This window comes from Schistocerca serialis, chromosome 6 (genome assembly GCF_023864345.2).
Source record: "Schistocerca serialis cubense isolate TAMUIC-IGC-003099 chromosome 6, iqSchSeri2.2, whole genome shotgun sequence".
NCBI lineage: Eukaryota > Metazoa > Arthropoda > Insecta > Orthoptera > Acrididae > Schistocerca > Schistocerca serialis.
In genome coordinates, this window is record NC_064643.1 from 122,252,856 (window position 1) to 122,267,593 (window position 14,738).

Genomic DNA, 14,738 nt, shown 5'->3' on the forward strand with positions numbered 1-14,738 from the left:
AATAAAGCTAAATAAATAAAACAAATAAATGAATTGGGAACAAACTGCAATGGAAGAGATCATTATGACCAATGAAAATGAAATTTAAGTTAGCATTTGGGTTTTGTCCTTTGTAGTCTGTATTGCCTCTAGAATGATTCCCCAGTAATCTCTGCTCTCCTTGTACATTTTCCTTATGTCACATGCCCCTAATGTCACTGGGCGATATTCAGTCTAGCGGTGGGGAACTGTCATAATGTTTTGGCTCATCAGTTTATAAGTAATGTGTGCCATTTTGTACGACTTTTTAATTTATTTTGACTAGGGTGACTCAGGTACTGAAAACTCCAATCTTTGTGTGTGGTATATATGTTGTCACTTGAAGGAGGGCAAGCTATCACACTTTCTTTTTGTCAGTGTGCATAAAATTCTTTATAGAAGAAAGCCAAACCATACTTGATTGCCTTCATCCCTACTGCTGTAAATATTCCTTACCTCATTAGCAGTTTCAAGCTCTACTTATCTAGTGCCTCATTACCTAAGGTTTTAAAAACAGAGAGATTTAAAGTGATAAGCATTATAAAAATAAAAAAATAAAAAAAACTAAATAAAACAATTATTTGAAACTGTCGTACAAGAGTAACCTGCATTTAAAGAAAAAATGCTATTGGTATTTACAAAACACAATTGAATTTAAGTGCAGGACGTATGCTTCATCATGTATAAAGGGCTATTTGCAGCAGCTGAAGCATTATTTAGATTCAGTTACTTAGGGTATGGCAGTGGCATCCATGTATAATGTGGCAGTACTAACCCATGTTGTAGCAGCATTTTGCCCAGATCTCTGGAACAATGGAGCATCCCAGGGGAATAGTTCAGTGTAAAAGTATGGATTGTGTGTTGTGCTTGTATGTGATAGTGGTGGTGTTTCAAACCAAGTGACACTTCTATATGAACCAACCCTGACTCCACAAGCAGTACTTGAGTGAAATCGATTGTGCTCATTTTTCATGAGACTGAGGAGACTGCAGATAACAGGGTTGGTTTGCTTGAGTTCTACATTAGGTACGTCACCAGGTTTATCCCATCGCTATTCATAGCATACTTAAGTGAGTCACCAATACGGTTAGATACAAGCAATTCTCATTATAATAAAATTGTTCTGAAATGCAAGGAGGCATGTAGATGGTGGTGCAAAATGACTGTAATCTCTCAGCATAACCAATGCTTCATGCTGTTTGGCAATTTGGGAGGTATAGAGTGAATTAATGGAAGTATTTAGTCAACAAGGGAACATTCCAGAAATGTTAAACGAGGTCTATTGGTAAAACATCCAAAGTTTGTCCCTGCAGAGTAGCTATTTTCTTCCTCATATATTTCACATGTTGACTTGATGGTAAAACTAAGAAAAATTGAGGCAAATGGGTGTACTGAAAGTAATTCGTTTCCTATGCCATCCACAGATTAAAGAACATACAGGTATGTTTTGGCAAACATTATGCAGTTGCTAATAGTACCATTGTAACAATGTATAATTACATCTCTTCTTTTGCACAAACATTTTAAGGAATCTTCAATATGTAGTAAATTATAGACATTGACATTAAGTCCATATGTTACCTCCTAATATCTCGTCGAACCTCCTTTTGCCCACTGTTGTGCAGCATCTCAATGTGGCATGGTCTTGACAAGTATTTATTATTCCCAACAAGAAATATTGAGCCATGCTGCATTGAAAGCCATGCATAACTGCAAATGTGTTGCTGGTGCAGGATTTTGTGCACAAACTTAACCTTTCAGTTGTGTCTCATAAATGTTTAATGAGTGGCCAAATCTTTTAGCCAAATTGTCCGTGAAGTCCATGAATGGCTACAAATGGTCTCACAGTAGCTGAACATAACCATTTTTAGTCCATGATTGATACAATTGAACCAGAGGACCCAGTCCATTCCACATAAACATAGCAGACACCATTATGGAGCCATCACCAGCTTGCACAGTGCCCTGTCGACAATGAAAGCTCATGACTTTCTGCGGTCTGCACCACACTCAAATCCTATTATAAGCTGTCACCAACTGAAATTAGAACTCGTCTGACCAGGCCACAGATTCCCAGTCGCGTAGGGTCAAACCAACATCATGTTATTAGCAAAGGCGCTTGCATCTATCATCTCATACCATAGCCAATTAATGCCATATTTTGCCACACTACCCATTGGATATGTTCGCTGTATGTCCCACATTGATTTTTGCGGCTATTTCCCACAGTGCTGATTGTTAACACTGACAACTCTGTGCAAACAGTGCTGCTCTTCGTCTCCTTAAGTGAAGGCTGTTGGTCACTGTGTTGTCTGTGGTGAGAGGTAATCCTGCAGATTTGGTATTTCCTTCATACTCTTGACACTGTGGATCTTGGAATATTTAGTTCTGTAATGATTTCTGAAACCGAATGTCCCATGTGTCTAGCTCCAACTACCATTCAGCATTCAAACACTGTTAATTCCCATTATGTGGCCATAATCACATTGGGAACCTTTTCACATAAACCACTTGAGTAAAATGCTCCTACAATGCACTGCCATTTTGTACCTTGTGAATGTGATATTACTGCTATCTGTGTACATGCATATCGCTATTCCATTACTTGACATTTCGATGTCCAGGCTATCTCAGACCTTTTGAGTCAAATTCTAACTTGTGATATCATGTCCACAACCAATTATATTGATAAAGGGAATCATTTTAGGAAATGCATATTTATTGTGTTATGTGCATAACACAGTGCACATTGCAGAACAGTGTAGCTCATAGTAGTTGCTCAAAGCAAGGACTGCCAGTCTCGGTGCATGTTTTTGCAATGGGGTATACAGTTCTGCGACACTCTTGCCAATACCCTGGGAGTCTCTTGCACACCGAAACAGGCAGTGGTTGATAAACAGTGTACACACCTAACCACCAGACACACATACTATGCACAACTTTGCTGACAGCACGTTTCAGCGATGACTGGATGCATTTCATCAGCGCATTAATATGTGCTGCATGCACACAACTGTCCCTGTTGTCAGTTGTCCACTGCATCAGACAGCTTAGTTGTCCATTGCATCAGGTAGCTTGTGATTTCTGTAGTGAGGGTTGTTGTCCTGTACAGTGCACAATGCATAGCCCAAGATGGAACGTTACTCGTCATGAGAGTTGGCGAACATGCATTTAATGTGTGGTGTGGCAGGATGTAGTCCCCATAAAGCAGCACGAATGTACAGAGAACACTTTCCCAACAGGTGGTGTCGTAATTTGGAGAAGTTATAAGAGATAGGTCATTCTCACCAAGAGAGCTGGCCAAGTTCCTGCCAGAGACTTGTCCGAGCTCCAGACTTTGAGGAGATGGTGTTGGATTGTGTGGTCAACCACACAGCAATAAGCACCCCTCAACTCACATGTGAAACACGCACTTTGAAGAATACACTGTGGAGAGTACTTGTGGAACAGTAATTATATCCCTATCATAAAGAACACATGCAAGCACTGGCGCCAACTGATTTTGAGCTCGGCCTTCATTTCTGTCAATTGATTATCCACCACAGTACTGTAGTGCTGAACTTCCTACAGTTTGTATTGTTCACAGATGGGCACTCATTCACCTGTAGTGGTGTTTTCAACAGTTACAACAGCCATGTTTGGAGTGAGGACAATCCCCATGTCACCCACAGCAATGGCCACCAGCAATGATTCTGTGTCAGCATATGGGCGGGCATCGTCCAAGATCACCTAATAGGTGTTCCTGCGAGATGTGTTATCACAGGTCTTGGAGACTGTACCCCTTGTTGCCTGTGAAAGGACATGGTTCCAACAGTATGGCACACTAACATACTTCTATGTTAATGTCTGCAAGCACCTGAACAACACATAGGGGAGGTTCTGTCCCATGGCCAGTGTGATAGCAAGATCTCACACCTCTGTACATTTCCTCCTATGTTAATGTCTGCAAGCACCTGGACAACACATAGGGGAGGTTCTGTCCCATGGCCAGTGTGATAGCAAGATCTCACACCTCTGTACATTTCCTCTGCCGTTCCGTCAAGACATTAGTGTATGAAATCCCCATGGAAGTGGATGAAGGCCAGCTTGCTAGGGTCCACGCGGTCTTGTCTCCTGGTACAACAGACGCCAGGCATCTTTATGAAAGTGCGACAGAACTTCGTGCGCCATTGCCGTGCATGCATTGAGACTTGTGGTCACACTTTGAACAATCTATGAGCTAGTTGTTGTTATGCAGTGAAATTGAAATTGATTGCAGTGAGATTTTTGGAGAAAATTTAAGTGTATATTGAAAGGATAGGCAAACGGTAAATGTAGGGGGTGTATTTGTCACAGTAAATAAGAAACTCAAATCCACCGAGATAGAAATTGAAGCTGCACGAGAGATCATTTGGACAAGACTTTGTATCGACGATGACCATGAGATGATGATTGGCTCTTTCTATTGCCCATCTGATTCATCTCGTGATGTAAAGGAAAACTTTAGAGAAAGCCTGAGTTCACTCTACGTAAGTTCCCTATTCATGCTGGCATAGACTTAAATCGTCCAACAATTAATTGGGGAAAAATACAATTTCCTGTGAAACTTTACTAAATGCCTTCTCTGAAAACTGCCAAGAACAGATAGTTAGGAACCCCAGTCATGATGGAAGTAGATTGGATCTAATGGCAAGAAATAGACCAGACATCTTTGAGGGTGCCCACATCGAAACTGGTATCAGTTACGATGATGCAGTTGTGGCAACAGTGATTACCAAAGTACAAAGGACAACTAAAACAAGCAGAAAGATATATATGTTCACCAAACTAGATAAAAAAATCAGTAGTGTCATACATCACTGAGGAACTTTCAGCATAGGGTGGAGCATGTAGTGGAATTCTGGCTCAAGTTAAATGGGATAGTTGACCATGCACAGCATAGAGATGTGCCTAGCAGAACAGTTCATAATGGGAGAGAACCTCCATGGTAGATAGCCACTGTAAAGAAACTTCTAAAGAAAGAGAGATTACTGCATAACAGGTGTAAAAAAACAAAGCGTAGCCTATAGATCAAGATATGCTAAATGGAACGCATTTGGTGTCAAGAGAGCAATATATGATGTCTTCAATGACTACCGTAGCAGAATACTGTCAAGTTACCTTTCGCAGAACCCAAAGAAATTCTGGTTGTGGGTAAATGCTGCTAGTATTCAATAGTGAATGAGGCAGGAACTGAAGTTGAGGGTAGGAAAGCAAAAGCTGAAATGTTCGACTCCATTTTCAAGTGTTCCTTTTCAAAGGAAAGCACAGGAGAATTACCCCAACTTAATCCTTGAAATACTCATACCACTGGAAAGAGGAATGGCATAAGTATTACTCTCAGTAGTGTTGAGAAACAGCTGAAATCGTTAAAATTGAACAAAACTCCAGGGACCGATAAAATCCCTGTCGGAGTCTGTACTAAATTTGCGGCTGAGTTTGGCCCTCTTTCTTAAGTATAATCTATAGTAGATCCCTTGAACAGAAAACTTTGCCCAGTTCTTGGCAAAAGACACAGGTCACATCTTTCGGCAAGAAGGGTAGTAGAAGTGATCCACAAAACTACCATCAAATATCCTTGACATTGATTTGTTGTAGAGTCTTGGAACATACTCTTGAGCTTAAACATAATGAGGTACCTTGAACAAAATTACCTCAGTACCAACCAGCATGGATTTCGAAAACATTGATCATGTTAAACCCAACTCGCACTTTTCTCACATGACATACTGAAAGCTTTGGATCAAGGAAATCCTGTAGATGCAGTATTTCTTGATTTCCAAAAAGCATTTGACTCAGTACCACACCTACAATTGTTGTCAAAAGTATGATCATAAGGGGTGTCTAGTGAAATTTGTGACTGGATGGAGGTAGGGAGGGGACAACATGTTAGCTTGGATGGAGAGTCATTGTCAGATGTTGAAGTAACTTCGGCTGTGCCCCAGGGACGTGTTGGGACCCTTGCTGTTCATGTGGTATACAATGACCTTGAAGGCTATATTAATGATAAAATCAGGCTTTTTGCAGATGATGCAGTTATCCATAATGAAGTACTATCTGAAAGAAGCTGCATAACTATTCAGTCAGATCTTGATAAGATTTCAAAGTGGTGCAGAGATTGGCAACTTGCTCCAAATGATCAGAAGTGTAAAATTTTTTGCTTCAGAAAATGGAAAAATGTAATTTCCTGTGACTATAAAAATAATGAGTCACAGCTATTATTGGCCAACTCATACAAATACCCTGGTGTAACACTTCGTAGGGATATGAAATGGAATGATAACATAAGTTCAGTCACGGGCAAAGCAGGTGGTAGACTTCAGTTTATTGGTAGAATACTGTGGAAGTGCAATCAGTCGACAAAGGAAATTGCTTACAAATCACTCGTGCGACTGAGTCTAGAATTTTGCTCAAGTGTGTGTGACCCGTACCATATTGAACATATACAGAGAAGGGCAGCACGAATAGTCACATGTTTGTTTAATCTGTGGGCAAATGTCACAGGGATACTATAGGAACTGAGCTGGAAGACTCTTTAAGATAGATGTAAACTGTCCTGAAAAAGTCTATTAAGAGTTTCAATAACAGGCCTTAAATGATTACTCGAGGAATATACTACAACTCCCTGTGTATCACTTGCGTAGGGGTCATGAGGATAAGATTGGAATAAGTACTGCATGCACAGAGGCATTCGAACAATCATTTTTCGTGCACTCCATACATGAATGGAATGGAAAGAAAACCTAATAACTGGTACATCGCGGCGTACCCTCTGCCGTGCACCTCACAGTGGTTTGCAGAGAGTAGTAGATATATGCTGTGTATGTCCATAGCAAAATAAATATGTATTTCCAACCATTGATTGCCTATCTCAATATACTTGTTTGGGATCCTCCATCACCAGTTTCAGTGTGAATTAAAAGGTTTGAGACACACTACATTATTTTGAACAGAATGGCTGAGCAGTGCAAACATGCTGGAGGCACTGTTTCCAGTACTGCTGATACAAGTCTTAGCTTGCCGAACTACCCATTTCTCTTTCAAGAAGGAAAGGAGGATTGGTTGGGGAAGATTTGAAAGGGGAAGCAGAGCCTTTGGCCCAGTAGTTTCAGGCATTCAAGTTATTGGCGATATTGGTTGAGAAGGGTGCTCCAGGCTTTGTTGGCAGTGGCAAAAGTGTGCCAGCAGACATTAATATTTAGAGCAAAAATAAATGTATCAAGAAGTTATTTACGGATAACCATGTCAGTGGGTTTGTGAAGAAGTGTGAATTAGAGCCAGGTAGAAGTGTGGAGATTACAGTACTATTTTGTTCCCTTGTTTGAAATAAATGTTTCTTCAGAAAAAAAAAAAAATTGAAGAAAATGATGTTATGTAAACCATAACTGGTGAGTGTTAACACACATTTACATACATTATTATGGGATGCTTAGTACAGTGATGTTGCCGTGTAGTTTGAGTTCATTAACAAATGAAATATAATTTTAATAATTAGTCATGATTTCCTCACATGTGAAAATGCTGTACTGAGGCTGCAATAAAAATGGGGTAACTATATCGTTTTTATAGACTATTATTATGTTACTAGAAATTCGTCGGTCCAGTGCAAATAAAACGAGATGTAAAGGTGATTACTCACATATATTGAGACATTGAGCTGTCAACAGGGACATAAAGAAAACTGTAAACTTTGCTGAGCTTTCCGACAATGTCTTCCCCAAAGCTAACTAATTGAAATGGCGAGTGGTTACTTTTATTCACTCCATTAATTACATACCATTATTACTTGAATGAAAATAAAACATAAGCCTATGAGACACAGCGCATATCATTTTGACTAGTGGACTTGTGTATTGTTTTCAGTTACTGTAGGACCTCATACTTGTCATGTGATATCTTGAACCTGAGTGTTCCCATTTCTGAACTCTTTTGGGGAAAATTATATAGCTGTTACAACAATAAAAAAGAAAATAAAAATGCAACAATGTTATAACTCCTTTCATGTTTTACAGTGTAGTGCAGCTGAAAGAGGCAATTGAAAAAGTATGTCATATACCAGCCGACAAGCAAGTTCTTCTGGTGAGTGGCGGAGACTGCTTGGACCCAGGAGTAAGAGTCTGTAGCTATTCGGCTGGTACAGACACCAATCCAATATTCCTGTTCAGCAAGTCTACAATAGAAAGCATGACGCCTCCATCTCCCAGTATCGACTATGGTTCAGGTAATGTATCTAGGCATCAGCCTTTATACTGTTTGTTATTCTAAAATGATAAGTTCAACCCTGCCTGCCACTGAAGCTAGTCAGTTATGGTTGATAAATTAACGCAGTGTTGCCATTGTTAGATTAATGGCAAGTGTCATGTTGTAGTATACTGAAAATATGCAGGTTATTTTCTTTACTCCTGCAGACTGACTTCAGTACTGCAGTCGTCTTACCGTGGTCTTCGATCAACATTATTGACACCCACCTCGCGCAAACCGTAGCATACCCTAGATGCTCCGTCAAAATCTTGTCAGTAGAGGTTTTGCTGACATCAGGGATCATTTCGGAGAGCTCACGAACTGTCACTCTTCGATCTGAGAGCACCGCTGCCTCAACTTTTGCGATTGTTTTGTCAGAAACAGATGGCTGTCCAGAATGCTCATCATCATGGACATCAGTATGCCCATTCTTGAACACACTGCACCATTTGCGCACGTGTTGTATGCTCGTACACTTGTCTCCATAGATTTCGCGTAGCTGGGAATGGATTTCTACCGGTGCAATGTTTTTTTGCAGACAGGAAACGGATCACCAAGCGCAGGTCACGACTGACGGGCGAAGCGAGGGGGTGATCCATCACATACAGCAGCCAAGCCAAGACTGAGAGCTCCACAGGCAGCTGGCTAGGGAGGGGATTTCGAGTGGGGGAACCAAGGTACACTACAGAATCGTGGGATCCAACGTAACAGCACTTTTCAGGAGTGTAGCGCTGTGGGAATGTTGTTGTTTTTTTTTTTGGGGGGGGGGGGCGTCCAATGATTTCAACCATAACTATCTCATCTCTCCACTGTAAACTGTGGGCATGACATTCTGATGTAGAGTTTTGTGCACAGTGTTTATATACCCACTATAAAAATGGTCATGTCGTGTTATTCCATGCAGCAAGCAAAGATGACAATCGACAACTGGGCATAGCTTAACCAGTGGTGCTGCAAATTACTGATACATCGTAGTACATGCATACATGCAACTGGAAGAAGAAATTAACTCATTTAAAGGTAACCAATATTTATCACGTGAGAGTATAGGATCCTCACAGCTTTGTACCTGGTGAAGATACATTTACATGTTTATAGGTTACTGACAATGAAAGGACAAAGAGTTTGATGTCTCATTGTGACTGGCAAAAAGATGGTGAATGCGTGAAAGTATCTGTTAGACCAAACCTGACAACTCATTAGGCATATTGGTGATAAATCCACCAGGTAATCAGTTTGGTTGACCACACACCAGTTGTGCTACTGTAGCTTTAACATTTTCCTTGATGATAGCACAGAGACCTAGTGAGATGGTTGAGTTTCTCTCCAGTGTTGTAATCTATAACATCTAACAGACACCTATAAAATGTTCATGCTGGTTTGTACTACTGGTGGCTCACACTAGACTAACAATTATGCTACCAACAGTACACTTGTGTATTGCCTATGAGCCAGGCACAACGAACAGCTGTGAATACCAATTTGTGTGCTCCTCCACTGAGAGAGGTTTGTGGACAAATAACTTCACATAATTTGCAATTAATCTGGCCTAAAATTATTTGTTTTTGTAACCCCCCCCTCTCTCTCTCTCTCTGATGCTATTTTGTCTAAAACTGACATAGTAAGACCATGGCTGTGTACAATTAATGTAGGTTGATTCTTACAAAGAAGGAGACAGCAACCAGCCTACATTAAATAAAAGGTCGATATATTAAAATAATAGAATAAGGCATTTAAATATGAGTGCCGCCCCATGGAGGAAAATGGAAAACGTGCACCTCCAAATGAAGGAGAGTATGAATATGTGCACCGCCCCACACCAAGAAATGCAATTCTCAATGCCAGCATGGATGTGTTAAAAAGTGTATACTAGACTTAGCCATTTCTACGTCTACATCTATACTTCACAAACCACTGCGAACTGCATGGTGGATAGTATGCCACATTGTACCAGTTGTTTTTTCGTGACCCATTCACATATGGAGTGCAGAAGAATGACTGTCTAAATACATTTGTGCTTGATGTAATTAATAAAATCTTGTCGTCATGACCCCTATGGGAGTAATTTGTTGAAGCCTGTATTGTATTCGTAGAATCATCATTTAAAGCTCGTTCTGGAAACCTTGTAAGTAGACTTTCTTGGAATACTTTCCATTTACTTTCAAGTGTCGACTAGTTCAGTTCTTTCAATGTCTTTGTGACATTCTCCTGTGGGCCAAACAAACCTTGGGTCAAACAAACCTGAGACCATTCGCGCTGCCCTTTTCTGTGTCTGTTCAGTATGCCCTGTCAGCCCTATTTGGTTGGGTTCCATACAGTTGAGCAGTATTGTGGAATGGGTTGCACAAGTTATTTGCAAGCAGTCTCCTTTTTAGACTGATGGCATTTCTGTAGCATTCTACCAATGTACCTGATGCCTATGTAATCATTCGATTTTATGTCCCTACAAACTCTAAGATATTTGTATGTGTTTACCGATTTAGGCTGTGTGTCGTTGATAGAGTAATCATAAGATACTAGTTTTTTTTTGTCATTTTGTGAAGTGCACAGCTCTACATTCATGAAAATCTAAAGTAAATCACCAATCTGTGCACCACTTTGAAATCTTATGAAGCTCTGAGTAAATATTTGTGCAGCTTTCTTTTTTGGCTCTGCTCCATTGTAGATAACTGAATCATTTGCGAAAAGTCCGAGATTACTATTAGCATTGTCTACAAGGTCATTAATATACAGCATGAACAGCTAGGTACTCGACACACTTTCCTTGGCTACACTTGAAGTTCTGTCTATATCTACCAATGACTATCCACAAAAGATAACCTGCTGCGTCTCACTTACCATAAAATCTTCAATCCAGTCACATATTTCACTTAAACCATTATAAATGTAGGTGTGGTAATCAGTCAAATACTGTTTATGAATCGAGAAATACTGCCTCAATCCACGGCTTTTAGTATATCTACATCTACATTTATACTCTGCAAGCCACCCAATGGTGTGTGGCAGAGGGCACTTTATATGCCACTGTCATTACCTCCCTTTCCTGTTCCAGTCGCATATGGTTCGCGGGAAGAACGACTGCCGGAAAGCCTCCGTGCGTGCTCGAATCTCTCTAAATTTACATTTTTGATGTCCTCGGGAGGTATAAGTAGGGGGAAGCAATATATTCGATACCGCATCCAGAAACGCACACTCTCGAAACCTGGACAGTAAGGTACACCACGGTGCAGAGCGCCTCTCTTGCAGTCTGCCACTTGAGTTCGCTAAACATCTCTTTAACGCTGTCACGCTTACCAAATAACTCTGTGATGAAACGCGCCGCTCTTCTTTGGATCTTCTCTCTCTCTTCTTTCAACCCGACCTGGTACGGATTCCACACTGATGAGCAATACTCAAGTATAGGTCGAATGAGTATTTTGTAAGCAACCTCCTTTGTTGATGGACTACATTTTCTAAGGACTCTCTCCCAATGAATCTCAACCTGACACCCGCCTTATCAACAACTAATTTTATATGATCATTCCACTTCAAATTGTTTCGCACGCATACTCCCAGATATTTTACAGAAGTAACTGCTACCAGTGTTTATTCCGCTACCATGTAATCATACAATAAAGGATCATTCTTTCTGTGTATTTGCAATACATTACATTTGTCTATGTTAAGGGTCAGTTGCCACTCCCTGCACCAAGTGCCTGTCCGCAGCAGATCTTCCTGCATTTCGCTGCAATTTTCTAATGCTGAAACTTCTCTGTATACTACAGCATCATCCGCGAAAAGCTGCATGGAACTTCCGACACTATCTACTAGGTCATTTATATATATTGTGAAAAGCAATGGTCCCATAACAGTCCCCTGTGGCATGCCACAGCTTACTTTAACGTCTCTAGACGTCTCTCCATTGATAACAACATGCTGTGTTCTGTTTGCTAAAAACTCTTCAATCCAGCCACACATCTGGTCTGATATTCCGTAGGCTCTTACTTTGGTTATCAGGTGACAGTGTGGAACTGTATCGAACGCCTTCCGGAAGTCAAGGAAAATGGCATCTACCTGGGAGCATGTATCTAATATTTTCTGGGTCTTATAAACAAATAAAGCGAGTTGGGTCTCACACGATCGCGTTTCCGGAATCCGTGTTGATTCCTACAGAGTAAATTCTGGGTTTCCAGAAATGACATGATACGCGAGCAAAAAACATGTTCTAAAATTCTACAACAGATCGATGTCGGACTGGGACTACCTGTGCTCTTTTCCAATCATTTGGAACCTTCTGTTCCTTGACTTGCGGTACGTGGCTGTTAGAAGGGGGGCAAGTTCTTTTGCGTACTCTGTGTAGAATTGAATTGGTATCCCATCAGGTCCAGTGGACTTTCCTCTGTTGAGTGATTTCAGTTGCTTTTCTATTCCTTGGGCACTTATTTCGATGTCAGCCATTTTTTCGTCTGTGCGAGGATTTAGAGAAGGATCTGCAGTGCGGTCTTCCTCTGTGAAACAGCTTTGGAAAAATGTGTTTAGTATTTCAGCTTTACGCATGTCATCCTCTGTTTCAATGCCATCATCATCATCATCATCATCATCATCATCATCATCATCCCAGAGTGTCTGGATATGCTGTTTCGATCCACTTACTGGTTTAATGTAAGACCAGAACTTCCTAGGATTTTCTGTCAAGTCGGTACATAGAATTTTACTTTCGAATTCACTGAACGCTTCACGCATAGCCCTCCTTACGCTAACTTTGACATTGTTTAGCTTTTGTTTGTCTGAGAGGTTTTGGCTGCGTTTAAACTTGCAGTGAAGCTCTCTTTGCTTTTGCAGTAGTTTCCTAACTTTGTTGTTGAACCACGGTGGGTTTTTCCCGTCCCTCACTGTTTTACTCGGCATGTACGTGTCTAAAACGCATTTTACGATTGCCTTGAACTTTTTCCATAAACACTCAACATTGTCAGTGTTGGAGCAGAAATTTTCGTTTGGTGTGTTAGGTAGTCTGAAATCTGCCTTCTATTACTCTTGTTAAACAGATAAACCTTCCTCCCTCTTTTTGTATTCCTATTTACTTCCATATTCAGGGATGCTGCAATGGCCTTACGATCACTGATTCCCTGTTCTGCGCTTACAGAGTCGAAAAGTATGGGTCTGTTTGTTATCAGTAGGTCCAAGATGTTATCTCCACGAGTCGGTTCTCTGTTTAATTGCTTGAGGTAATTTTCGGATAGTGCACTCAGTATAATGTCACTCGATGCTCTGTCCCTACCACCCGTCCTAAACATCTGAGTGTCCCAGTCTATATCTGGTAAATTGAAATCTCCACCTTAGACTATAACATGCTGAGAAAATTTATGTGAAATGTATTCCAGATTTTCTCTCAGTTGTTCTGCCACTAATGCTGCTGAGACAGGTCAGTAAAAGGAGCCAATTATTAACCTAACTCGGTTGTTGAGTGTAACCTCCACCCATAATAATTCACAGGAACTATCCACTTCTACTTCACTACAGGATAAACCACTACTAACAGCGACAAACACACCGCTACCGGTTGCATGCAATTTATCCTTTCTAAACACCGTCTGTGCCTTTGTAAAAAATTCGGCAGAATTTATCTCTGGCTTCAGCCAGCTTTCTGTACCTATAACAATTTCAGTTTCGGTGCTTTCTATCAGCACTTGAAGTTCCGGTACTTTACCAATGCAGCTTCGACAGTTTACAATTACAATACCGATTGCTGCTTGGTCCCCGCATGTCCTGACTTTTCCCTGCACCCTTTGAGGCTGTTGCCCTTTCTGTACTTGCCCGAGGCCATCTAACCTAAAAAACCGCCCAGTCCATACCACACAACCCCTGCTACCCGTGTAGCTGCCTGCTGTGTGTAGTGGACTCCTGACCTATCCAGCGGAACCCGAAAAGTGTGTGAGAAAAGTGTGAGTTAGGTGTTACATAATTAGTGTTTCCTAAATCTGTTGTGGTTGGGATGGTGGAGGTCATTCTGTTTGAGATACTTCATTGTGTTCGAGGTCAGAATATATTCCAAGATAGCTCATCACATGACTGTTCAAAATGTTCATATTTCCTGTCCTGGGAGAATACTGACTTCATATCTTGGAATGAAAGTGATCCTCGACAGCAACAGCTCTTCGGCTTTTGTTCTGGGTACTTGTGTATTTAAAACTGCTCTCCTGTAGGTTTAATTAAAACTCTGTGCACTAAGATATAAATCAGTGTCTGTTGGCTTGCAGTTCACAGAGTGGCCAAGACGTCCATTAGACTTTCGTTGTACCAACATGTCTAAAACTGGCGGCCTTTCTCAATCTCGGCAGTGAACTGGATGTTTGGGTGCGTACTGTTCATATGTTTAGAAAATATTCGAGAGCGTCTACACCACGTGGCCACTGCTGGAACATTTTCAGGAACGATCATTGAATTTGACTCCCCATCATTCATCATCGTTTTATTGGTGTGTT

General features: G+C 40.8%; 1 protein-coding gene across 4 annotated transcripts in view; it reads left to right on the plus strand.

Moving 5' to 3' along the window:
• Nucleotides 1-14,738, plus strand: part of LOC126485161 (RB1-inducible coiled-coil protein 1) — a 318,562-nt gene that overhangs the window by 181,103 nt on the left and 122,721 nt on the right. For all 4 annotated transcript variants that reach the window (XM_050108835.1, XM_050108833.1, XM_050108836.1 and 1 more), the window contains exon 3: nt 8,049-8,257. In XM_050108835.1, the coding sequence (XP_049964792.1) occupies nt 8,049-8,257 (209 nt within the window). The remainder of the gene's footprint in view (nt 1-8,048; nt 8,258-14,738) is intronic.